General features: G+C 39.9%; 2 protein-coding genes across 5 annotated transcripts in view; one reads left to right on the forward strand and one right to left on the reverse strand.

Annotated features, from left to right (window-relative positions):
• Positions 1-6,202, forward strand: part of ppl (periplakin) — a 79,748-nt gene extending 73,546 nt beyond the window's left edge. Inside the window, exons 22-23 of the mRNA XM_059979214.1 lie at positions 668-760; positions 1,496-6,202. Of these exons, the coding sequence (XP_059835197.1) occupies positions 668-760; positions 1,496-4,846 (3,444 nt within the window). The 3' untranslated portion in view covers positions 4,847-6,202. The remainder of the gene's footprint in view (positions 1-667; positions 761-1,495) is intronic.
• Positions 6,203-14,971: 8,769 nt separating this feature from the next.
• Positions 14,972-27,539, reverse strand: part of LOC132399156 (ubinuclein-1-like) — a 61,240-nt gene continuing 48,672 nt past the window's right edge. For 3 of the 4 annotated variants that reach the window (XM_059979216.1, XM_059979215.1, XM_059979218.1), the window contains 3 exons: positions 21,956-22,217; positions 18,770-18,859; positions 14,972-16,868 (listed from right to left, as the gene is read on the reverse strand). In XM_059979216.1, the coding sequence (XP_059835199.1) occupies positions 16,816-16,868; positions 18,770-18,859; positions 21,956-22,217 (405 nt within the window). In that variant the 3' untranslated portion in view covers positions 14,972-16,815. The remainder of the gene's footprint in view (positions 16,869-18,769; positions 18,860-21,955; positions 22,218-27,539) is intronic. The other variant, XM_059979217.1, reaches the window with a different exon arrangement.

Genomic DNA, 27,539 nt, shown 5'->3' on the forward strand with positions numbered 1-27,539 from the left:
GGTATACTAAAGTAATGTGATAACATGACGTGTGTGCAGTATTGCTGGATAGCTGTAGAAGTGTTTATTTTGGCTTGTTCTACAAGGCCATAGCTTGACGTAAATAGTACAATTAACCATTATGTCCAGCAAGGAAGTGCTGAACATTCAGAGAATGTACAGGTAAATATTTATTTGTTAGTCTCAAGAAAGCTACTTAGTTTAAAGTCCTGATGAAGGGTCTCAGCCTGAAATAACTGACTCTTTATTGCTGTTGTCTGAACAGATGAGTTCCTCTGGTGTTCTGTGTGTGTTACTTTAAGTACATTTATCACTTTCTCCTATGAAGACATATTGCTGAAACTCCCACCCAGTTTTGAAAATGGATTATTTTACTTCTTTTGCATAGTTCCATTAAGAATCTTGTCCTATTCATTGAAATGGAATTAAAATTGGAAATGGAGTCCAACCTATAGTCCCTATGATTTAACCTAAATATCTAAGAGCTAATTATTGCCCCATTTATTTTAAATAAATATCAAATGATGTTGTAACAGCCAGCATTCTGACCAGTCTTCTTCCAGACTGAAACTTGCACACTGCAATAAAACTGTATCTGATGATCTGGAATGTAGACGTGACTTTCTGTACCTGACTATTCAGAAAATGTCATGCTGTCTCCTCACAGGAAACTGCTCTGGCCACTAAATTTGCAACAGTGAGTGCTGTCAACCATCAACGGATGCAGAACCTGGAGTTTGCACAAACCCTTTTGAAACAGGTAATCGTCGGTCTTGTCCTCTTTCACAATGAAAGGATAAATGCAAAGAGCAAACACTGGATGGTACTAAAATCCACAGTTCCTATCACATATTGATAATTGAAAATAAAATAAGGCTGAGGATTAATTAAATGCTTACCAGAAGGTCTTAGCGGTGCACTTCATCAATAAATGTCATGGTGACTAATACTTGATCACATAGAATTGCTCAACAGATCAAGCGACTATAAGGGGAGAGAAATGGGCTCCATGGTAGCATAGTGGTTAGAACTACGCTATTACAGCTCAGGAAGTCAGAGTTCAGAGTTCAATTCTGGCACCGTCTGTAGGAGTTTGTACATTCCCCCCATGACCGCACAGGTTTCCTCCAGGTGCTCTGGTTTCCTCCTACTGTCCAAGGACTTACTGGTTAGTACATTAATTCATCATTGTAAATTGTCCTGTGATTAGTCTAGAGTTAAGTAGGTGGGTTGCTAGGTGATGTGGCTTGAGAGACCTGTTCCATGCTGTATCTCTAAATTAAAAAAAAATAACATTAAGTCAGTGAGCTCTCGCGAAAGGTCATTAATTTGCAACTTTAACTCTTAGTCTTTATGTGCCTAAGTATCTGATAATTGACAAAATGCTTAATTGGCAACATCATAAAATGGTCCTTTGAGTCTATTAGACTGAGTTACAAAACAAACACATCCTAACGGTAAAACAAAAATAGCTTCTCTTCCCTTTCTAATGCAGCAACCGGAGACGCAAGTAATCCAGCAACAAGTTCAATCGCAGAACTATGCAGCAGCACCTAGCAACAGGCTGGAAAAACAACTGAATGATGAGCTGCAGCACAGGGAAGGAGTGGAGAAAGAAATCAAGAAAGTACAAGATGAAATTGCAGTCCTGGAGAGTCAGCAGGTCAAGGGATCGTTCCACAAGAAAGAGGTTGTCAAGAAGGTCCCTGACCCACAGCTAGTTGAAGAGATGCATAGGGTCCAGGAGTCATTAGCAGATGAGCAGTTGCAAAAGACGACTCTGGAGAATGAACTGGAGATCTTGCAGCGCAAGTTGCTTTCGTTGGAGAAAATGAAAAAAGACCCTGCAAAGCAATATGTGGTCAAGGAAGTTCTTCGAATTGAACAAGATAAGGATCAGGAAAATGAGATACTGAGGCTCAAGGAGGAGCTTGAAGAGATCAGGAGACAAAAATTGGCAAAGGAGAATGACATCCTGCTGCTTCAGAAACGTCTCCGTGATTTGACCGAAGAGAAGAATAAGGAACATGAGAAAATCACAGAACAAGAAGTGTTCACGCTAAAAAATGACCCTGAGTTGGAAGCAGAGTTTCACCGCCTGCAGGACAACAGACAACATGAAAGTCTGTTGAGGCAGCACAAGGAGGAGGAGCTAAGGGTCCTTCAGTTGAAGCTGAAACGACTGCAGAGAGAAAAAGACAAGGAGGAGGAGAAAGTGACTGTGAAGGAAGTCATCAAGATGGAGAAGGATGCAAATTTGGAGAAGGAGGTTATAAATCTTCGCCGTCAACATGAAGATGAGATGGCCAAAAAGCGGTCACATGAGCGAGAAATTAGTGAGCTTGTGAAAAAGATCCAAAAACTTGAAGAAGAAAAGTCTAAACCAGTAATCCAGGAAAAGGTGCGGGAGATTGTCAGGCCTGATCCCAATGCTGAAAACCAGGTAGCCACCTTGAGAACTGATCTCCTTGAGCAGCAGCGAAGATACAATGACGCAGAATTACAGCTAAAGAGTGTTCATGATGAAATCAGTCTCCTGAAAGATAGGGGTCCAAAGATTGAGATAAAAGACAACATAAAGGAAGTCATTAGGTACAAGCCAGATCCTGAAACTGAGCAGGAGTTGGAGAAATTAAGGGATGAGGTAGTGGATAAATCCCGACAAGTGGATAGAGCCAAAATTGAGATAAAGCAGCTTGAAAAAGAGATTGAAATGCTAAAGAACAGTAAGCCCCAGGTTCAAATTAAAGAAGTTATTAATGAGGTCATTCAGTACCGAGAAAATCCAAGTACGAAGGAAGAGCTAAATCTCCTCAAAACCAAGCTGGCGGAAGAACAGCAGAAGCAATTGGAGCAAGAGAGGGAGCGAACAATAAATGAAGAGAACATCCAAAAGAAGAAGAAGGACCTAGCTCAAGTGAGAGAAAAAGTGGTGCAGCAGGAGGTTGTGAAGCTGGAGCAAGATCCAACGTTGAAGGCAGAATGTAGTTCAATGGCAAATGAGATTGAGCAAGAAAGAAGGCAGAAGGAAAATCTGAAAGCCCAGATCCAAACATTGCAACTACGAAAAGCTGACTTGGAAGAGCAGCTGCAAGAACTTGAAGCAGAGAGAGAGGCTCGGCGCAACGCTGAGCTGGAAGTCAAGAGGCTAAAGGTCAAACTCAGTGACCTCGAGGAGAAAGAAAAAGAGGTAAGGGATAAAGTCTTGGTGAAACACAAGGTTGTTCTGAAGCAGGATCCTCAACAAGATAAAGAAATTTCACTGCTTAAACTTCATGTAGAGGAAGAAAAGGCAAATCGAAATGAACTTGAAAATAACCTTCAGGCCCTGAGACTCAAACAGATAGAGCTTGAAACAAAGAAAGTCAAGGAAAAGAATATCTATACCGAGAAAGTTCAGGTAGAACGTGATCCTGAGACAGAATTAGAAGTTCAGCGCCTTCAGAAAAATTTGGAAGAGGAAGGAAAACTAAAGCAAAACTTACAGAATGAACTTGACCATTTGAAGGCTAGGCTGTCAGACATTGAGTTCAAGGATATGAAGTCTTTGAAAGACTTGGAGCATCTGAAAAATGAGCATACAAATCTACAGAGGGAGAAACAAAATCTGCTAAGTGAACGTGAGAGGCTGCATTCTGACATCCAGGTAACCATTCAGCAAACCAGAGAAGTTCAGTCAGAGAAGTCAATACCAGGCTCTGGCAATGTGGATCTTCTGGAGTCCCGATTCACATCCCTGCAGAAAGAGTTGGATGATCTAAGGAAATCAAGCACATCCAAAGATGCTGAGATTGCCAAATTGGAAAAAGAATTAGCTGCACTGAAAATAAAGAGGGAGCAGAGGGAGAACAGTTTACGGCGTCACATTGTAGTAATTGATCCAGATACTGGCAAAGAAATGACTCCACAGGAAGCCTACAAACTTGGCCTCATCAACTGGGATATGTATGTCAACCTTGAAAATCAGGAATGTGACTGGGAAGAGATGACAGTCAAAGGTCCTACAGGCACTTCTACCATCCTCCATGACCGGAAATCAGGACAAAAGTATTCAGTCGATGACGCTCTGCAAAAGGGCAAGATTACTGAGAAGCAGTATAAACAGTTCCTGGACAAGGAGATCCCGATCCATGAATTTGCTGTATTGTTAACAGGAAAAGATTCACTGCCACACAACGACACAGTAAAGGCAAATAGTTATCAGCCAATTTCATCCTCTAGTCCCAGTTTATTTCCTCCAAAGCAAGGTAAAGGTAAACAGCAGGCAATTGGAGGCATATTTGATGTGAACACAGATGGGAAAATGTCCGTCACCAATGCAGTTAACCGAAATCTGATCGACTCAGAGACAGCTCTGAGGCTTCTGGAAGCCCAGTCGGCAACTGGTGGAATTATCTGCATTAAAGATGGCAGCCGTTACAATGTACAGAAGGCTGCAGATCTTGGTTTGATTGAAAATGGACTAATACAGAGACTGTCCAGTGCTGAGAGTGCCTACACTGGCGTTGAAGATCCTAAGACCAAGAAATTTCTGTCTGCTGCCAAGGCTGCTGAGCGTGGCTGGCTTTATGCTGAGGCTGCAGAGTGGTATCTGGAAGCTCAGTACCTCACTGGAGGCCTGGTTAACCCCGTCACATCCGAGCGATGTTCGCTAAAACAGGCGATAGCATCTGGTCTGATAGATGAAGATAAGGCCGAGAGACTCCAAAACGACACCACTTACCCGAAAAACATGGTGGAACCAATTAGCGAGCATCTCATTAATTATAAGGAAGCTCTGGATCTATCGATTATTGACCCGGATACCGGGCTGCTACTGTTACCTGTCTCCTCCAAGTCTCAATAAGGTCTTTATTTTCACATGAAAATCACAGAGTCTGCAGCATTCAATTTACCAGCCCCTTTGAAAAGAGAAGAATATTGTCAAAGAACTCTTGTATGAAACTAATTGAATTTATTTGGGATGTGGGTGCTACCTGAATTAAAGTCAATGTAATATAAATTAATATAACTACTATTGCATGATTTGTTTTTCAATTTGCTATTTTCATTTTATTATCCTTTAAACTTCACCTCTCTATTGCATATATTTTAAAAGAAGCATAAACATAAATTATCCCATGTCACAATTCAACCTTGTATGTAATTGTTCCCCAATAATTTGGCCCTTACTGTCATTGGGGCTATGGAAATCTATTCCCCCTGAGAAGGCTCTTCCCCAATTTTTGAGAACTGGATTACTTTGATAGTTGGGGGTGGGCCTCCTACCTTGCTAAGCCCAGCCAGGAATGAAACATAAATCTCAAACAAAAATCAAATTGACAAGTAACTTGACGTTGCAGCTCCAAAAGTACATGCTTATTTTCCAGTCAATGTTTGAGGCCTTTTGGAAGGCCTTCAGGTTCTCAAGCTCTGTTAAGGCTTTTCAAGGTTGAAGCTTTGTGATGAAGCTTTTTGCGTCTTGGGGGGAGTCAGGCAAAAGGCCTACTCTCAGTTCTATCTATCAGAATTTAAAAACTTAGGATAGTTTCAGGCCATGTAAATAATCCAACTCATATTTCAATTCCCCCAATATCAAGTCTTTCATAATTTCCCTGGAATTAAAGGGTCTTTTGCAGTATATAAATTACGTAACTGGAGAAGTAGAGCTTAAGTGCAGAATGTTCAATGATATATCACCCTTCTCTTTAAAAAAATGCATTTCCAAAGCAGATTTATTTTTGGCAATAGTACTTTCAAAAGTTTAAACCTACTCATCTTCCAAGAATGGCATGAGCTCCAAGACCCACTTGCCAAATGAAGAAAGTGAGCAAATATATTCATTCTGTTTTAGGAATCAATGATATGTTCAAATACTGCTTGAAATGGAACAAAGCAATTCCAAAAACAGTGAGTGTAACTGGATAGTCCCAAATCCCCATTTTTTCTTTCTGTAGGAGGGAAAATCTCGAGCTAACTACACATGAAATATAACTCTTTTACAGTGAAGCAAAGTGTTAAGCAATTATTGTGGACTTTTGTAAGATTAAGTTTGGCTGATAATTGTTAACAAAATGGAACTATTTAGGAAGATAATAGATAACTGCATGAATTTGTTACATTAATGATAGTTCTTTGCTTTAGCTACAAGTTGCATTTATGGCATGTTTCCTTTATGGGATGTTTATTTATATTAAAAAAATGGTCTGGTTACAAAATGAAATGGGGGTTTCGTTTTCTTTTAATAAAAATAATAAGAGTTATTGATTGAACAAAGCAGACATTGCAACATTCATATGCACTATATTGGCAGTTAGATATGCAATGGGATACAAGAAAGGAATTGAGAAGGAAAATAAATCAGCCATGATTAAATATTGGAACAGATACGATGGACCAAATAGCATAGTTCTGCTCCTATGTCTTCTGATCCTACTAATGTATACGTTTTCATGAGAATTGGTGTGAGGCAGCCTACAGCTGAATCTGAGCAGTTGTTTCAGCTTAAGTTAAAGGGGCCATTTGCAATGATTCCAGATTTAGTTTTGCTGGAATGTGGCAAAACAAAACCTGCATTCTTTGCAGATGGTACCATTGATACAGGTAAGACCTTTCATTTGGGAATGGAGTAATTATGAGTTCTTGTTTCACGTATCCATCTTTGCTGTTACAATGAGGCTTTCATCCTACTTCCCACACAATCTGCAGCTGGAAGTTCTGCAATTTCCATACATTTGGAGGAAGGTAGACACTTGGTGTCCTGCGAACTCCAGCAGGATGTTTTGGTTGGCAGAAATTCTCCATGTCCTGGGAGAATGAATTCGGGTTACAATGTTCACTTAAACTTTTTGTGAGATAACCAATAGTAATTTGGATTTGGCTTGCAGGTTATTTTTGAAAAGTGTTGTACTTAAAGAAACAACTTTTATCTCCAACGTTCTGCTCTTTGAATAAATTCCACTGATCTTTTGGCTCAGGAGATGATTCTATTGCGATCCAATCATCTTCAAACTGGTGATGGTAAAACAAACTTGGTTGCAGTTAGTTAATTCAAGATTTGATTTTCCACATTCACTCTTGCTAAATAAAACATGAGCTGGTGCAGGATTTTGGAGATGATGTTCATAACACCAGAAACATCTCTACCAGCTCATGAGTCTGACCTTGAGAATTTCTCCAGCCACTAACACACAGTGAAATAGTTGCAATCAAACCACCCAATCTTTACTCTCTACTTGGGTGGTGGTGGTGGTGGTGGTGAATGGAATGATATCCTGCACAAGGACTAGATCTCTAGTCATTATCACCTAAAAAAATTACAACAAAAATTTGTCTTCATGATTAACAAATAATGTGATCCCACCAGTCTTAGTAAGTGTTGAACCATTCCAGTCTAAATTCCTGCTGTAATCATGGCTCCACTGCACATTAATGATTGAGGCTGAATAAGCAACACACACAAAATGCTGGTGGAACGCAGCAGGCCAGGCAGCGTCTATAGGAAGAAGTACAGTGGACTAAATAGTCCTTTAAGTAGTAGTCAGGTTTTATGTCCCCGATTACTACTTAATGTGCTGCTATGAATAGCTTTGGTTAGCCATCTGCCGGCAGGCTATGCCCCAGCCAACATGCGCATCTGGGAGAGGAATATAACCATCTGCCAAAGAAGATTACAGGGTGGTTGGCAATGAGACATTGGTGATAAAAATATTAGACCCTACTGTCTCATAGTCACTCAGAGATGCACTACTTGTTTTTAATCTTCCATCTACAACATAGAGCAGCTTGTTAATACTTGTACAATGTTCCATTCCCTTTACAACCTCTCAATAAATGAAACAGTCATGCTTGTGCGCAACTAAGGAATGGGCTGATGTGAGGAACAAATTGTGAACTAACTTTTGTACCACACAAATGCCATGTAATGACCATCTAATTAGTCCCCTGTTGTTCACATTTAATCATGTTACCATCACTGAATCTCTCACCATCAACATCCTGGATGTGATCATTGACCAGAGCATCAACAAGACCATCTACATAAATTACAAGTCTAAGAGCAGGCAAGGGCTGAGTATTGTGTGGCGAATGACTTGTTTTGTCTTGTCTTGTAACAAATTTGAAGCTTTTCCACTGCCTAGAAGGTGCAAGAACTACAGTCCTTATATGAATGATAACCACAGTTTCAGCACTTGGGAAACTCAACCCCATCCCATTTATTGGTAACCTAAACTTCCTCCAGTACTGGCTGCAAAGGATACTGCCCATACAATTCAGTAGTTACTTGTAATGACTAATCCATAAACATCTCAGAAACCAGCAATTTAATGACAGTAACACACACAAAATGCTGGTGGAACACAGCAGGCCAGGCAGGATCTATAGGGAGAAGCGCTGTCGACGTTTCGGGCCGAGACCCTTCGTCAGGACTAACTGAAAGGAAAGATAGTAAGAGATTTGAAAGTAGGAGGGGGAGCGGAAAATGCGAAATGAAAGGAGAAGACTGGAGGGGGTGGGGTGAAGCTGAGAGCCGGAAAGGTGATTGGCAAAAGGAATATAGAGCTAGAGAAAGGAAAGGATCATGGGATGGGAGGCCTAGGGAGAAAGAAAGGGGGAGGGGAGAACCAGAGGGAGATGAAGAACAGGCAGAGTGATAAAGAAAAAAAAGGAGGGGAAAAAAACTAAATATATCTGGGTTGGGGTTAGAAGGGGAGGAGGGGTATTAACGGAAGTTAGAGAAATCAATGTTCATGCCATCAGGTTGGAGGCTACCCAGCCGGTATATAAGGTGTTGTTCCTCCAACCTGAGTGTGGCTTCATCTTGACAGTAGAGGAGGCCATGGATAGACATATCAGAATGAGAATGGGATGTGGAATTAAAATGTGTGGCCACTGGGAGATCCAGCTTTCTCTGGCGGACCGAGCGTAAGTGTTCAGCGAAACGTGTCCAGTCTGCGTCGGGTCTCACCAATATATAAAAGGCCACACCGGGAGCACCGGACGCAGTATACCACACCAGCGGACTCACAGGTGAAGTGTCGCCTCACCTGGAAGGACTGTCTGAGGCCCTGAATGGTGGTGAGGGAGGAGATGTAAGGGCAGGTGTAGCACTTGTTCCACTTGCAAGGATAAGTGCCAGGAGGGAGATCGGTGGGAAGGGATGGGAGGAACAAATGGACAAGGGAATCATGTAGGGAGCGATTCCTGCGGAAAGCAGAAAGGGGGGCGGGGGAGAGGGAAAGCTGTGCTTGGTAGTGGGATCCCGTTGGAGGTGGCGGAAGTTACGGAGAATTATACGTTGGATCTGAGGCTGGTGGGGTGGTAGGTTAGGACAAGGGGGACCCTTTCCCGAGTGGGGTGGTGGGCGGATGGGGTGAGGGCAGATATGTGGGAAATGGGAGAGAGAATGTTTAATGACGGTATTTAATGACAGTAATGACAGTTTAATGACAGTAAACTGGTGGAAGGAGTCAACACCATCTTTAGGCTCCAAGTCACACATCACAGTGACCTGTAAACATTCTTAACCTATTATTAATTAGTCTGATTCTTATATCTTTAACTAATAGCTGTCAAGTAACTTCATTTGAACACCCATAGCAAACTAGTGACGAGCATTAAATTCCAGCCTTGCCTGTACAGCCAATTTGTGTAAGTAACTGCAATAAAATTGTTTGTAATGACCGTAACTACATGAGGTGTGTTCTGTGCTATTTTGGATTCTATACCTTAGAAAGGGACCCTAATGGAAGTTAGTTACAGGCCTCCAAACAGTAGCAAGGATGTGGGACAAAAATTACAACGGGAGATAGAAAAGGCATGTAAAAAGGACAATGTTACGATAGTCATGGGGGATTTCTATATGCAGGCAGATTGGGAAAATTGGATTTTGTGCTGGATCCCAAGAGAAATTCGTAGAAGGCCTACAAGATGCCTTTTTAAAGCAGCCTGTGGTTGAGCCCACTTGGGGAAATGCAATTCTGGATTGGGTGTTTTTGTAATGAACCAGATTTGATTAGGAAGCTTAATCTAAAGGAATCTTTAAGAAGCAGTGATCATAATATGATAGACTTCACCCTGCAGTTTGAGAGGGAGAAGATAAAAATTAGATGTATTGGTATTACAGTGGAGTAAAGAGAATTACAGAGGTATGAGAAAGAAGCTGGCTGAAGTCGATTGGAAGGAGACACTAGCAGGGATGACAGCAGAACAAAAATGGCTTGAGTTATTGGGGGCAATTCAGAAATGCAGGATAGATACATTCCAAAGATGAAGTACTATCCTAAAGGGAGGATAAGGCAACTCTGGCTGACAAGGAATGTCAAATACAGCATAAAAACAAAAGAGAGAGCATATAATATAACTACAGAGTAGTGGGAAATTAGAGAAATGGGAAGCTTTTAGAGATCAACAGAAGGCAAATAAAAAGCCTTAAGAAAAGATGAAATATGAGGATAAGCTGACCAATAATATGAAAGAGGATACTGTGGTGAACTACATACACCTGTCTGGACACGCCCCCCCCCCCCCCCCCCCTGCTGACTGCTCCTGTGGCCCTTCCCACAGACCCCAGTATAAAGGCGATTAGGGCCTGAGCCCGGCCCTCAGTCTCCAGGATGTAGCATGATGGTCAATTGCTGCTTGTTCTTTCTTCCAGTCAATAAAAGCCGATATCTCGCCTCACGTCTCAGAGAGTTATTGATGGTGCATCAGATACCAATTTTTTTCAGATATATGAAGTGTAAAAGAGAAGCAAGAGTGGATATTGACCACTGGAAAATGACGCTGGAGAGATGTTTAACGGTGGACGAACTTAATAATTATTTTGTATCAGTCTTCCCTATGGAAGACACTAGCAGTATGCCAGAAATTCAAGTATCAGGGAGTCAGAAGTGGGAGTTGTTGCTTTCGGAGGTGCTTTGGAAGTTGAAAGGTCTGAAGGAAGGTAAGTCACCTGGACCAGATGGACTACACCCCAGGTTTCTGAGAGAGGTAGCTGAAGCAATACTGGAGACACACTAGTAATAATTTTAACCCCCTGGGTCGCCTCAGGCTCGCTCAGCTCGTTCTTGTCTAGGGGGAGCAGCCTTCGGCCCCGCCAAACTGGGTAATCAGCTGGTGTGGATGCTGTGTGATGTCCCCGCCTCGCCCAAAACCAGACAGTACACCATATGCGATTAAATGAGTACAATTTATAAAGGTTACTATAACTAAGTGATTAATAACGATACAGTATATATGAAGAGAAAATTAAAGAAAAGGCACCAAACTTATCAAAGTCCAAACCACTTCGTGCACAACTGTTGGAGCTCAATTACTGAAGTCTTCTGACCACCATTCGATCCCTTCCGAACTCCTTGACTCGCAGCTCAGGACCCTCCGAACTCCTCGACTCTCCAAACAGCTCAGGACCCTCCGAGTGGTCAACCAAGCACATCTAGCTTCATCCCCCCCTCCCTCGGAGAATCTCCCGGCCTCGGACCCCCCTTTGGGGTCCGATCCTCGCCCAGCTTAGAGCATTGCGTCCTCTCTCTCAACCCCCTCGCGCCGATCTGCCCAAAAGCCCGTCAACAAAAGCTTACAGACTCAGAAGAAAGAACATTAATCCCCATTTGGTTTACAAAGGAATACCATTCTCGTTATCAGTAAATTAGCATTCCTGCTAGTTAACAAAAGGAAACCCTTTCCCAACAGTAACAAAGAAAAAAAAGAAACCCCCTTTACATAATTTTTCAAGCATTACTAGATTTTGGAATGGTTCAGGGGTACTGGAAAACTGAAAATGTCACTCCAGTCTGTTACGACTGTGCACCAACTCTGAGGGGCCGAAGGGTACAAAGTAGCCCCCTCCTTTTTGCGAATCGCAAGATCGCTATTAATTCAGGTTTGGGACCCAGGAAATGAGAGAGAGACACGCAGAATCCACAAGGGGTTTGGAATGTCCTGGCTCCTCAGCGATACAAAGCCACGGAAAACAGCCATTGTCTCTTGGAGACGGAATTGTGTATTGAGTACTGTACTATTTATTTGAAGCCCTCAGGGAATGACCAAAGTGGGCTGGTTGAGGGATGGCATCATTCCAACCTGATTGACATCTGAGACCCTGTGAGTAAGGATAAAAGAAGGTCTGGGGAACAACCCCTTTAGACACACCAGGAGAAACGCTAGAAATCCCGTGACAGCGTTTAACAGCGACAGCGGGTGGCGCCCGCATGTGTCCTTTCCCGTTGCCTGGGATTGGCGGGACTGACCACGGAAGAACGGCTTAGCTAAAAGGAAAAGGACACCAACGACATTTCAAAGGATCAACATCATAAAAAAGGAAACTCTGGCAAGTTCCAAAATCTCTCTCTTGACTCCAACCAAAGGCTGCAGCCTGAATGAACTAAAGTGACTTTCATATTTCCATCAGACAATACATTATCCCCTAGACAATGATAGAGCTATTTCTTATTATTATTATACCCGCACCTTTTGATCTAGTATGTTTGCATTGATATTATTTTTGTGTATTTTTACCAATACTGTTAAAATAGTACCATCAGACTTCAACGGACCTCTCTATCTTTGCTGGTAAGTTACCCAGTTACGGGGTACGTCTAAGAAGTGAGGAAGTGAGGGAGATAGAAGAAAGGAAATTATAAGCCAGTTAGCCTGACTTTGGTAGTTGGGAAGATGTTGGAGTCCATTATTAGGGATGAAGTTTCGGGGTACTTGGAGGCACATTAGAAAACAGGCCAAAGTCAGCATGATTTCCTTAAGGGGAAATCTCGTCTGAAAACTCAGTTGGAAGGTATATATTTTCCCATAAATGATGTCAGACTCACCAGCCTATAATTTCCTAGTTTCTGTTTAGAGCCTTTTTTAAAAGCAGAACAACATCGGCTATCCTCCAATCTTCTGGTACCCCTCCTGTCATTAAGATTGTTTTAAATACCTTTGCTGGGGCTCCAACCATTTCTGCACTTATATCCTGTGGGGTGTGAGGAAACACCATTTCAGGTCCTGGGGATTTATCTGCCCTGATTTGCCTCAGGGTAGTAAACACATCCTCCTCTGTAACCTGTATGGTGCCCATAAAATTGATGCCATTTTGCCTCACTTCTATAGACTCTGTATCCTTCTCCCGAGTAAATACAGATGCAAAGAATGCATTTCAAATCTCCCCCATCTTTTATGGCTCCACACATGGATTACCACTCTGGTCTTCCAGAGGACCAAATTTTGTCCTTTGCGATACTTTTGCTCTTAACTTACCCAAGTGTCCCTTGAGATTCTCTGTCAACCTTGTCTACTGGAGCAACTTGGTGCCTTCTTTTAGCCTTCCTGATTTCTTTAAGTGTTGTCTTGCCTTCCTTAAGGACTTAATTTGTTCCTACATGTCTCTACCTGCCATGCACTTTTTTTCTCTTAACTAGGGCCTCACTAACTCTTGAAAATCAAGGTTTCTCCACACGTCCTATCTTTACTTTTTATTCTGACAGGCACATACAAGCTTAATACTATCAAATTTTGTTTTTAAAGGCCTCCCACTTTCCAAGTACACCTTTGCCAGAGGACAGCCACACTTCCACACTTGCCAGATTATTTCTGGTATCATCAAAATTGGCCTTTCTCCAATTTAGAAACTCATCCCATGGGCCAGACCTATCTCTTTGCATATTTACTTTGAAACTAATGACATTGTGGTCACTGGATGCAAAGTGTTCCCCTACACAAACTTATTATATAAATATGGTGTGGATGTTTTAAAAATACACAGGACATTGCTATGTAAAAACCTGTACATAGAGAAAGATTCTTTTTTCTATTGGAAATCATTTCTTGTTACTTTGTATTCAAAAAATAAAGCCTACAACACTTCGAAATGCAAAAAAAAACAAACTTTTGTCACCTGCCCTAATAGAAGAACCAGTTTTGCAAGCTCTCCTTGGGGCTTCTACGTACTGATGAAGGGAACTTTCCTGAACACATTTGACAAACTCTTTCCCATCTGATCTCTTTACATATGGGATTCCCAGTCAATATGTGGAAAAGTTAAGAGGATGAGAATATAAGAGCAAGGGTGTAATGCTGAGGCTTCATAAGGCGTTGATTAGACTGCAATCAGGAGTATGTGAGCAGTTTTGGTCCCATACCAAAGAAGATATGCTGGCGTTGAAGAGGGTCCAGATGAGGTTCACAAGAATAATTCTAGGAATTGAAGCATTAACATATGAGGAGTGCTTGATGGCTTTGTGCCTGTAGTTGCTGGAGTTTAAGAGAATGTGGGGGGGGGGGGGGTAGGGGGAAGAGATGGTAACACTTGCTGAAACCTACTGAATATTGAAAGATCTGGATAGAGTGGATGTTTCCCCAAGTCTAGGACCAGAGGGCATACAGAATGGAGGGTCGTCCATTTAGAACAGAGATGAGGAGGAATTTCTTTAGTCAGATGGTAGTGAATCTGTGGATGCAATTGCCACAGGTGACTATGGAGGCCAAAATATTGAGAATGTATTTGGTAGGTTTTTGATTAGTCAGGGTGTCAAATGTTACAGGAAAAAGACAGGAGATCGGGGTTGAGAGGGATAATAAATTAGCATGTTGGAATGGCAGACTAGATCAGCTGAATGGCCTAATTCTGTTCCTATGTCTCATCGTCTTAATATGGTTGTCTAGGTAGTGACGGAGTGGAGTACAGCAGATAATCTAAATCCTTCTTATTTGTCAGCTTTTATTGTCACCCACCTTTGCAGCAGAATGAACTGCAATTGCATTAGGCAAAATTGAGTGACTAGCAGGTTAGACTTTGAGGCTGTATTCTTCTAAACATAAGAAATAAGAGTAGGAGCAGGCCACCCGGGCCATCGAGCCTGCCCCGCCATTCAATAAGATCATGGCTGATTTGTCTGTAAACTCAGCTCCATCTATCTGCCTTTTCCCCATAACCCTTAACTTATAACGTGGGAACACAGAAGGCCAAATAAGAATGGATAAAAGCAGCCCACCATTTTCTCCAAAATTTTCTATTTTATTGACATGTCAGTGTGCAACAGAAACAACCAACCCCTTGTCCTGCAGCAAATACATACACAATTCTCAAAAACAATATACAATGGAGCACCATCATTCAAAGTAATGCCTATTTCAGTTAAAACAAATTGAACTTACTAGTACATCACCATTTACAGAGTTTGAGAATGATTATACAATTTCAAGTAGAGCTAAACTTCATTAACACAAAAATCAGATCCAGCAATTTTCAAGTCCTGAGTTTCTGTAGAACATTTATCATGCCTGTGAGTCACCAATAGCATTAAATATGACTGGAGCACTCCAGAAATGAAATGTCATTTTGTTAAAAATCTTATGAAAATCTCAAAAAAAAAACTTTCAACCCATCTGCCCATGACCATGTTCCACAAGCTTATGTCATCTTTATGAAAAAAAAATCTTTGGCTTCTCTGCCGACATGGTTTTTGTTAATCAACTAGATTGTGCCACATTTTGAACTGCAGGTGATTTTTTTTTGAATCTCAAATCCCATATTTTATCTTGCTTTTTTAAAAAAATAATAGTGTTGTACAGGGATTAAGAATACATGAAACCTCAGCACACACTTTCCATTTTCTGCATTAGAAGGAAAGGCACTGCAATTGTATGATCAGTATCTGCTACAATACTGTCTATACTTATATTACCAACCAAATATTATTTGACAGAAATCTAAACAAAACAGTCCATGAACCAGTCTTCACTCTCGGGTTCCCAATAAAATGAGAAGCTCTAAGTACATGAGACTAATGACATTTTCTTAACCGTTAAGACACCAGATCATTGTGATCAGTATTAGTCACTAACAATTTGCAACTGAGGTGGCTAACACAGCTGGTTTCCTAATGCAAACTAATATCAGTCTTTTTCCCTTGTATCACTAAATAATTTGTTATCGTTTTTATATTCCATTTTTATTGTGCTTGATGTGCAGCACACAAAAAGCTGGCTCAAGAGTCTTGGGCCTTGTTAGTGCATCAGTAGAGCAGAAGAGTACAATGTAAAAATACTCATTGAAAACAAAGTTTTACAGGCAATAAATAGTAAATTTAATTTTTGAAAAACATTGATCATTGACAAAATTCGCACAAAAACTTCAATCTCTTTAAATCAGGAAACTATCAGAGTTGTGTGTCTATAGGGGCAATACTTTTTCCATATAGCTTATCCATAACTAGTATTGGTTTGTTTATCCTATCTTCGCAAAAAGAGTCAGTTATCCAGAGGAAATTTCCAACCTCACACCATCATGTGCCTGTGTTTCAGGTAAACAGTGTGCTGTCTACACAGAATCCAAGCTGCTGCCTGAAGAAATTAAAATAGCTTTAATTAAGCCTGCTGCTGAATACAGGATAACCTATATAATGAAATAACAAAATATTGAAACTAAAATCTCTAGCTGCCTTAAATCTCTGGAATGCACCACATAAAACTTTGCTCTAATGACCTTCATTACCATGTCAATACTAAAAATGTTCTTGCATAGGCATTCAGTGGAAGATACTTTTCTATACACTTTGAATCTAAGCATATTCTAGACCAACTTGATGTCTTCCAGCCATCCTAACTCTGCTGCTGTAACAAGTCTTTTCCACCAGTCACTGTCAAAGGTATGAAGTAGATTTCAACCACATTCTCCTTGCCCCAAAATAAAAAGGGCACAATTAATCTTTAGATAAAAGAAAATGCAGAGTTGGTCATCCAAGCCTTGTAGCTTCTTTAGCTTGACCATTCCCTCTGATGTTTACCACAGCACCACTGCCGATGCATCATCTTTATTCAACTGCCTTGTGCCAGAGGTCATGGCATTTTACGCTGCATGCTGGAAGTCTCCCCATGGATTTTGTTGCTATCTGAATTTGTAAAAAGAAAGATATTCAGTAAATTGTCAATATCTTTTTGAAATAAGGAAAAATACAAATTCTGGGTTCCTATACTTTTGTTGAAAAACTTCCAGGAATCCAGGCAACCCAGGTTCAATTCCCGCTGCTGCCTGTAAGGAGTTTGTGTGTTCTTCCAATGACCATGTGGGCTTCCTCCCACTGTCCAAAGATGTACCAGCTGGTTGGTTAATTGGTCATCGTAAATTCTCCTGTGATTAGGCTAGAATTAAATTGGAGGATTGCTGTTCTGCAAGATTTGAAGGGTAAGAAGGGCCTATTTAGCACCGTCTCTCAATAAATAAAATGGTTTCGAAATCAGCTGCATTGATAGATACAACCTAAATTTTTCTTTTACTCAGTTAAAATTGTCCTGTGTGTCCTTTCCTTCCACTTCGCCTGACTTCATGTTGGAGGTACAATTCTACATGCTATGTTGGTGAAGTGGTCATTATTTACACTCAAGCTTAAACACTGAATCAACCTCCCTTTAGTGGGTAGGTTGGCTTGGAAATGGAACCCAAAAGTTAATCAATCTTTTTTCTTGCCTCAAGATTGCAATTTACACTCCATATGATAATTACTTACCACTGTAGAGAAATAATGATTCATCTTGAGGAAAGAATGTCAGATGTAACTATTGTCTCAATTATACAAATTGACTTCAAAATGTTGGGCACCAGAAACATCTACAAGTCATAACATTAATTTAAAAGAATTCAATACTCTCAATAGTTCATCATATATATCTTCACTAACAGGTAGGACAGACTGAGAAAGATGAAAGTTTTGATCTTTATATAGAAAGATCAAGAGGAAGGGGAATGCGAAAACCAGAAGTTAGCTTTAAATCTGAATCACTGGAGTTTTGAGGCAGTAAAATTGAACTTAAAAAGCTTGGAGGGTTAAGGGAAGTGAGCAGGGCTGTGGGACCAGCTGGACTACCGTTGCACAGAACCAGCATTAAATCATTGGGTTAAGGGGCCTTCTATGCTTTAATTACTGTGATTCTGTAAATGGTGGAATGATGTAAAAAAAATCCATAATGCACAAGTGAAGCAACTCATGGGTTTAACTATTTTTTAAAAGACAAAGATCTAACAAAGTTTCTTGCTGATTTACACACAAATGCAAATTAGATCTTACAAATGGTAACTGTTAATCCTGCACATTTCTCAATAATGGCTCAGCTAGCAGTTAAACAGTTACCAGTTCCTCAGTTATTTGTTAAAAATGGACTTCTTACAGGGATAGGAGTACTACTTTCAATTTTAGAATAAAATTAATGCACTATCAAAGTTGGTAGTACAAATTTACCATAATTTTATTGCAAGCTTTAGCACAACTGGGAACATAGCTTTCTGGAGGCTGATTTCCTTTCATAATTAATATGCAGATCCTCCTCAGGTTAAAAGCACCTGCCATTTATGTGAACTGTTTACGGTTCACAAGTTAGAAATGCAGCAGCAAATTGAGTTTGCAGGTAGAAGAGGATGCCTGAAGCCCCACAGCAGCCAGCAAGTCCATCCTGCGGGTCTCCCTAAAACTTGATCATGTGCACAGTAAGTCGCAGTGTGTAACCTGGGGAGGATCTGCAAATGCACAACCCATTTTAGATTAAAATAAAATAAACATATTCAAACTACATTTACAGTACTCAGCACTCTAGTATTGCCTCTTAAAATTATACTGTTAACCAGCATTTTAAAAATGTAATAAAGAATTGAAGTTTTTTTGACCATTTGTACACATTCTGTCTAAGTAAAATTACCACTGAAAAGTGAAACTAGGCATGCCCAATACCATAAATTGCTTCCTGGTATTCTGATGGAATACATAAGTAGAGAAGAGATACAAGTCACATGCTGTATTACCTTGGAGAGACTGCTGTATGTGGGTGGGCAAAACTGCATGAGGAAGCTGCACTGCATGGTGAGGGGTAGAGTGTAAGCCAGCAAAAATACCTAGAGGAAGGGCACAGAGAAGACAAGCCAGTTGGTGAGAGTGGCAAGCCACAGCTTTGAACACTACAGCATGCAGTTTAGTACTTGGTTACTTAGCATAGCCATTTGCAATAAGTACAACCATCAGCTTAAAAGATGTGAAAGCAAATAGATTGCATTTACTGCGCACAGGCTACAAATGCCAATGGCACAGCTGATAAGAAAATCAAAATTAGATAGAAAGCAAAGGATAATTAACCATTAGATATTTCAAATCATTTTACAGTAAGTTTTCATAGCTCTCCAATGCATTTCTACATGAGTGTTGAAAAATAAGAGCATTTTTGGCCAGAAGAGTAGTGCTGTGTCAAACTCTACCTCTTAGAGGCCAGTTACCTTTTTGAAGATCTTATTTAAAAAAAACAACAGAATCAAAACATATTAGGAAATTAAGTTTAATTTTATTTTCGTAGATCTCTGGATTCTTCCTGGATTCCAGGATTCCACTAGTTGTTATTATCAGCTAGTTAGATAATATTAGATTAATTAATACTATGTATGATATTGATAATGTTTATTTTACCTTTTATATGAATTGTTATCAATATAGATATTTGAGATAATACTCCTGTTTATATATATATGTACTTCTTAAATTAATAAAAAGATTGATAAAGAAAGAAAAGATAATATGGGAGCTACAATAACCCTTATCCATTCCTCATTAAATGTTATGATTAACAGCAGTGATCAATGACCAAGCTGGAAAAGATCTATTGTGGACTATTTGTGGACTCAGCATGACATCTAAAACTGTGACAAACTTCTATAGATGTGTAGTGGACAGTGTATTGACTGGCTGCTTGGCATGTAAACAGCAATGCTCTAGAACAGAAAATCCTACAAAAAAGTAGTGGATACAACCCAGTCCATCCCAAGTAAAGCCCTCCCTCCATTGAGCACATCTACATGAAATGCTGTTTCAGGGAAGTAGCATCCTGCATCAGGGACTTCAACCATCTAGGCCATGCTATGCTCTCTTCTCTCTGCTGTCCCCAGGAAGAAAGTACTTGAGCATCAGGACTCTCACCAGCAGTTTCAGGAACAGTTACTACCCCTCAAACATCAGGCTCTTGAACCAAAGGAGATAGCTTCACTCAATTTCACTTGCCGTGTCACTGAAATATTCCCACAACCAATGAGCCTTCAAGGACTTTCCATCTCATGCTCTTGATATTCATTGCTCTCTTTACTTATTTCTTTTCATATTTGCAGTTTGATGTCTTCCAAACTGGTTGAATGCCCAAGTTGGGTGGTCTTCTATTGATTCTGTTATGGTTATTATTCTATAAACTAATTATGCTGCAATAAAATGAATCCTAGGGTTGTATATGGTGATGTACATGTATTTTGATAATAAAGTTAGTTTGAACTTCACCCCTTAGTGGAATTAGTGTAAGCACCGTAGGAACGCCAATCCTTTAAGGATGAGGGATGAAATTTAATTTTAAGCTTGAGGCAAGTGGTTCCTGAACCAGAAGTGATGCTTCTCTTTCAGAGCTGGAAAACCTTTTGGGCATGTACAGCTATTCCAGAGTGGCAACATCCCCAATGCAACTCAAACTCTGCAGTTTATCCCATTAAGTCTCCCACTTCACTTATGTTAGGGTCTGCTTCTACCCCTTGTTCTTATAAATTGAACAGCACCTAAGAACATAAGGTAGGTTTAAAACAAACAAATTGCTAGAGAAATTCAGTGGGTCAAGCAGCTTCTGTGGAGGCAAAGGCATAAATTGACAGATTATTGCTTTAAATCTGGCTCAGCAGGTTTTATTTGCCTCACTCCTTTCCTAAGATTTAATTCAACACATTCCAGGTTCCCATGCTACAGCTCAATTTATTGAGTTCACTGGAAAATTTATTATTGTACAAGGTGACATAAAAAAGGTGATTTAGAGCTAAAATGGTGAAGCAACTGTAATAATATTCAATAGGCTGCAAAATCAGTCAGCATGGTACCAAAGCTCCAAGCGTAAATTATTTGAATTTTATTGCATTCAAATGCAGTAACCTTGAAAAAAATACTTAACTGTTCTGTAACATTGCATTCACTTGACTTACTGTAATTAACTGAATAGTACTTTTACTCCCAATACAAGAAAATACATAAAATTTTTAACTCAAAATTAGTTAAGATTGGTTCTAGTAATACAGAAGTTATTTCAAGAAATGAACAAAATAGCAAACTTATAGATAGCCCAGATTTGACACTAAGCCTTTGACCATAACCAACCTTTGAGCCAAATTACAGAGATCTAACCATATATAACCAGACTCTATACTACACATCCTGAAGGCTTTATTGACGTCAATGCTCTCTGCCTTCAGACTAGGCTATATAGAAATGTATAGACACTGAACCACAAGCTTGGGCACAGTTAAGGCATGTAGCAATACCCAACTCAATCTATTTGTAGGAGTAGGGAGATTAGATTACAGATCTCAAGGGCCTTGATGCAGGGTTTCATCCCAAAATGTTGATAATTCCTTTCTTCCCACAAATGCTGCTCGACACACTGAATTCCTCCAGCAGATCATACTGCTCCAGATTGCAGCATCTGCAGTCTTTTGTGTCTTTCTACACCCCCCACCCAGTATTCTAGTTTCTTCATAGATTACAGCTGATAACATCTTCAATAGCATGCCTTCAGAAGAAAATGTTCACCACAGAATAAATATGACTAACTCATCTGTGCTAAGTATTAGTCATGATGGTATTTTAAGGGTGGATATGTTATTTATAACAACTGGGAGGAGACAAATCAACATCCATAAAAACCATAAAGCGCACTTCATTTTAATAACAACCTATGGGTTCAAGTGAGACAATTTGCTCAAATAGATCAGCAAATACCTTCAGTATAATAACAAAATTAAGCAATAATAAAGTTTCAAATAAAAACTGTATTACTTCCTAATATGTTCATTAAGTTTGGAAGTGAATTATAAGTGCTTCCACTTCTATGAACACTCCAATAAGATTGCATTGCTTGTGATTCCAAACAATTAGACAGGCTCCTAGTTCACCCTCCAAAGATTCCATAATGTACAACTTACTATGTGCAAGGCCATGGTGGAATGTCCCTGGGGCAGGACCCGTGACAATTGCATCCGTGGATACCGCAGATTTAGGTGTAGAGTCTGAGCCTAATGTTAAAACTGTAGGGAATGTAAAGTGCATAGGAACAATGCCCGGCATCATCCCGAGTGAGGCTTGGCTCAGGGTTGCTGAAGATATTTTCTGGTTTGTTGTATTAAAGGAAGGTGACAGAAGACTCATAGATGGAGAACTTGCCAGCAATGGTGTTCCTGTGGTAGCCTGTGGAGACCAAGGAAAATAAAATCAAAATAAATGCTCACTTGAAGACCCCATTTAAAATTTAAAAATCACAAAAGCTACATACCATCACATAAAGATACATACTATTAACTTTCAGTTTGAAAACACCTGCAATACAGACATAATTGCCTTTATAGCATTCATAACAAATTACAGAGATTGTAACATTTCTAAATAAGTAAATGAACGAAACTGATTATGAAACATTTAGTCATACTACATTTTGAATAGCTCAAAGATTTGTTTTCATTTATGAACATCCCTTTTTAACCTACACTAACTTCCATTCATTCCAGAATAAATCTCTCATATTTACCGCTTGGCTTGGTTACATCAGCCAAAATACATCTGGTTACTCTACCACAGATTTATGACAAACGGTACATCAACAATAGCTTATTCAAAGCATTTAGGGACAAAGTGCATGTCGTGGTTGGAAAAGAACTGAGATCAAAGATCAGACATAGCCTCACTGAATAATGGAGCAGACACAGGCAGATGGCTTGCCTACTCCTACTTCTATTTACCAGAGTAGCAAGCATTCTGTTCCTAAAGGGAGTATGATTAAAACAAAAACACAGCACAAATGAAAATGTAGATATTCTTCACTTTTACACTGCTGATGTTAGAAGGTATTTCTATCTTTCCCCATCCCTCCCCCCACTGTGCAACAAAAACTTAAGTGAACACAGCTGTCTACTGTAGGATGTTCTAGTGTCATAAATAGTATAAGTATACAGAATAAGCTAGATGATCTTGTAGTGCAGTTACAGATTGGCAGGTATGACTGTGCTCATGAGTGAGACACGGCCAAAAGAAGATCACAATTGGGAACTTAACATCCAAGGATATCCACTGTTATGAAAAGACAAGCTGGTAGGCGGAGGGTGTGGGGTAGTAAAAAAATTAAATCAAATTCTTAGGAAGAGGTGACTGACAGAGGATCAGAAGAAGTCAGATGTTTATGGGTAGAGTAAAGAAACTGCAAGGGTAACTACCCTGATTGAAGTTATATAGAGCAGCCTGTATGTGGGGTACAATTACACTGGGAGTTATAATGGAAGGGTTCAAAAAGGCAATGTCTCTGGGAGATTTCAATACGCAAGTAGATTTTTGAAAATATTCGGGGGTACTGGATCCCAAGAGAGAGAATTTGTAGTATGCCAATGAAATGCCTTTTTAGAGACAATGATCAAAATGATAGAATTCACACCTGCAGTTTCAAAGGGAAAAGATATATGAGTATTACAGTGGAGTTAGAGGAGCTGCTCAGAGACAGAGTTAATTGGAAGGGAAGACTAGTAATGACGACAGCAGAAAAGCAATGGTCGAGTTCCTGGGAGCAATTTGGAAGGCGCAGCATTGGTACATCCCAAAGGCAAATAAGTATTCTAAAAGAAGGATGAAGCAATCGTGGCTGACAATGGAAATCAAAGATAGTGTAAAAGCAGAAGAGAAGGCATATAATACAGCAAAAATTAGTGGGACATTAGAGGATTGGGAAGCATTTAAAAACCAACAGAAGGTCAACAAAAAAAAGCCATAAAGAGAGAAAAGATGAAATATGAAAATGAGCTAGCCAACAATATAAAAGAGGATGCCAAAAGCTTTTTCAAATAGATGAGTAAAAGAGGCAAGAGTGAATATAACTGCTGGAAAATGACATCGGAGAGGCACTAATGGGGGACAAAAGAACTGGCGAATGAACTTAAGTATTTTCTATCTAACTTCACTGTGGAAGCCACTAAGGAGTATGCCAGAAATTTGAGAATGTCAGGGAGTAGAATGAGTGTAGCTGCTAGTACTACTGAGAAGCTGTAAGGTCTAAAAGGTAGATAAGTCACTTGGACCTGATGCACTACATCTCAGGGTTCTGAAAGAGGTAGCTAAACAGATTGTGGAGGCATTAGAAATGAGCTTTCAAGAATCACTAGATTCTGGAATGGTCCTAGAGGACTGGAAAATCATCCTCCCCCCTTTTGGAAATGAACAATGAACAATCTTACCGTTGTCATACCACTCTTGGTTGGGGGGGGGGGGGGGGAGGAGGCAGAGGAATAATGGAAATCATAGGCCAGTTAGCCTGATCTCAATGACTGGAGAGGTTCTGGAGCTCATTATCAATGATGAGGTTTTGGGATACTTTGAGGCACATAGCAAAATGGGCCAAAACCAGCATGGTTTCCTTAATGGGAAATCTTGCCTGACACATTTGTCAGAATTCTTTGAGGAAATAAGCAGAAAAGGCATAGCAGAGTCAGTGGATATTGTATACTTGAATTTTCAGGTTTTTGACAAGGTGCCACACAAGGCTGCTTAACAAGCTAAGAGCAGGAAAGATACTAGCATGACTGACTGGCAGGAGACAGAGTGGGAATAAAGGGGGCCTTTTCTGGTTGGCTGCTGATGTGCCATAGGGGTCAGTGTTAGAGTCACTTTTTACCCCCCTTGTTGCACGTCAATGATTTGGATGACGAAATTCATAGCTTTGTGGACAGGTTTGCAGACTATATGAAGATAAGTGGAGGGGCAGGTAGAGCTGAGAAACCAGGATGTCCACAGAAGGACTTGGGAGAATGGGTAAAGAAGTAGATAGAATATAGTATCGAGAAGTGTACGATCATGCACTACATTGAAGTAGTAAAGGTGTAGACTGTGTAAAGGGAGAAAATCCAAAAAAAAATCAAAGGTGCAAAGGGACTTAGGAGTTCTCATGCAGAGTTAGCATTCATTTCAAAAGTCTACAATAAAAAAGGATGTAATATACCTTTACAAGGTATTGGTCAGATGCAACTGGAGTATTTTGAGCAATTTTGGGCCCCTTATCCAAGAAAACATCTGCTGGTATTGGAGAGGGTCCATGTATGAGCAGCACTTGATGGCTCTGGGCCTGTACTTACTGAAGTTTAGAAGAATGGGTCTGGCGGTGGGGAGAGGGGGCTACCTCACTGAAACTTTAACAAATACTGAAAGGCCTAGATAGAGTAGGTGTGGAGAGAATGTTTCCTATAACAGGGGGAGTCTAGGACCAGAGGACATAGCCCCTCATAATAGTGAATCTGTGGAATTCATTGTCACAAGCAGCTGTGGAGGCCAAGTTGTCAGATATATTTAATGCAGAGGTTGATAGGTTCTTGATTGATCAGGGAGTCAAAGGTTACGGGGAAAAGGCAGGAGAATGAGATTAAGAGGGATAATAAATTAACCATGGTAGAATGTTGAAGCAGACTCGATGGCTGAATGGCCTAATTCTGCTCCAGGGACTTATGGTCTTATGAAATTACTGGGATAAGGACTACTTAGCTCGACCTGGCAGGAGTGATTTAAAAAAAATGAGCAGGCAGTGGAATGGGAAATTGAACTTGAGGAACATAAATGCTTTAAAAGAATTCTCAAATGGTTTAAATGTCAAGTCAATAACACAATCTTGAGCTGGAAACTCTTGACAGTAAGCTGTAAGGTTGAGTTCAATAAAAGTTAATTTGTAAACCGGAAGCCATAAAATATGACCAAGACTGTTTGCTGTTCGGAGTCAACTGATTGGCTAACATCCTTTAGGGAAAGCATCTGCAAATGCTTCAGGTGATTTTGATTCCTGTCTAAGTGAACATTCCTTAATTTTACAAACAGAATACTCAAAATGTAAGCCACATCATTTCTCAGATCAGCTAAGGTATAGACAATAAATTAGAGTTTCTTGTTGAGTACATTCAGCCAGAGACTCATTCTACCGAGATGTAACAGAGCATCATAGGAAGTCATTCCTGCCTGTGGCCATCAAACTTTACAACTCCTCCCTAGGAGTATCAGACACCCTGAGCCAATAGGCTGGTCCTGGACTTATTTCTCCACTTGGCATGATTAATTTATTAATATTTAATTATTTATGGTTTTATATTGCTATATTTCTTCACTATTCTCAGTTGGTGTGGCTGTAACAAAACCCAATTTCCCTCGGGATCAATAAAGTATGTCTGTCTGTCTTAGGTAATCTTGACAAGGGTTTTTAAAAAGTCAGAAGATTTATCATTTAAGAAAGCTCCCACTTTTACATAATCTTTATCAAAGTAAGGATTAGAGGTTGCCTGTTCAATTCAAAAGAATTTTGGAAAAAAACTTTTCCTATATTGCTCCTGGTGCCTTTATATTTGATGCACCTCAAAGAAAGTCTAGTTTGACAACTTAGAAAATTAACATTAATACTACTTCATATTGAGAAAGTGTGAAGTAGTGTTTGCTGGAAAACACTTTTTTAAAAAATTAGAGGATTCTGGTTAATTGAATCCTCAGTGAAATGGGGCAACCGCTTATTTGCGAGAACAGTTAAACAAAAAAAAAAACTAATTGACACAATTGTTGGGATTCCCTTCATTTATTTGGACACTATGCTGCTTAATTGAGGCAGGAGACTTGCTAAGCAGTTTCTAACATCAGCCACATGAGCTTATGTGGTCATCAGACTCAACACTATGCGTAGAGCGAACAGTTTTTAAAATGGTGTCAGTGGTTTGTGTTCTTAAGGCAGTGATTTTTGACAAAGATATTTGGCAAGAAATAAGCATTAAGATATTTCATAACTGTTTTACTCATAGCAGTTACAAAGGAGTGAAAATGTAACAATTTCACTACTTCAAGTTAGGAACTATACAGAATTTGAAGGTATCAACAATCATTTTGAATGTTACAATGAAACTGAAGCTTTCAAAAGCATTGTATGAAGGCAAACCATTTTATCTGCACTAGGTGTCTGCCCTGATTTTGTTCATTTACAGTCAAAAGAACAAGGCAGTCACTGGATGAATTCCTCCATCAATAGTTGTTAGTAAGCAATACAGTTTGGTCTGGCTGGTGGTGTAGTGGCATCAGTACTGGACTTCAAGGCAGATGGTCCTGAGTTCAAACCCAGCCTGGGCAGCAGCAGTGTCTGTGTGGAAGAAAAGGCTAGCAATCTGTTTCTGTATCTTGCCATGAAAACCCTATGGACCCTATAGTCCATGAGGTCAAGAAGAATCGGACTCGACTTAACGACTGAACAACAATAATACACAGTTTAACAGTATTGTAGTAGCACTGGTAGTGTTCTAATTTGTTCTGTATTTCATTTAAATACATAAATTGTTACTCAGTTTACCTTTTTTAAAAAAATACCTAAGTACTTCCATAAAACTGGCTAATTGGGGCATCCACTTATTAGGGTCAAAATGTATTAAAGATTTTCTAGTGGAGTCTTTGCTATTAAGCAACAAGTTCTTTACCTTTGCAGGTAGATTAGATAATATTATTCAAAGTAACTTAAAAGTC

The sequence above is a fragment of the Hypanus sabinus genome, chromosome 9, assembly GCF_030144855.1.
Source record: "Hypanus sabinus isolate sHypSab1 chromosome 9, sHypSab1.hap1, whole genome shotgun sequence".
In the NCBI taxonomy this organism is placed as follows: domain Eukaryota; kingdom Metazoa; phylum Chordata; class Chondrichthyes; order Myliobatiformes; family Dasyatidae; genus Hypanus; species Hypanus sabinus.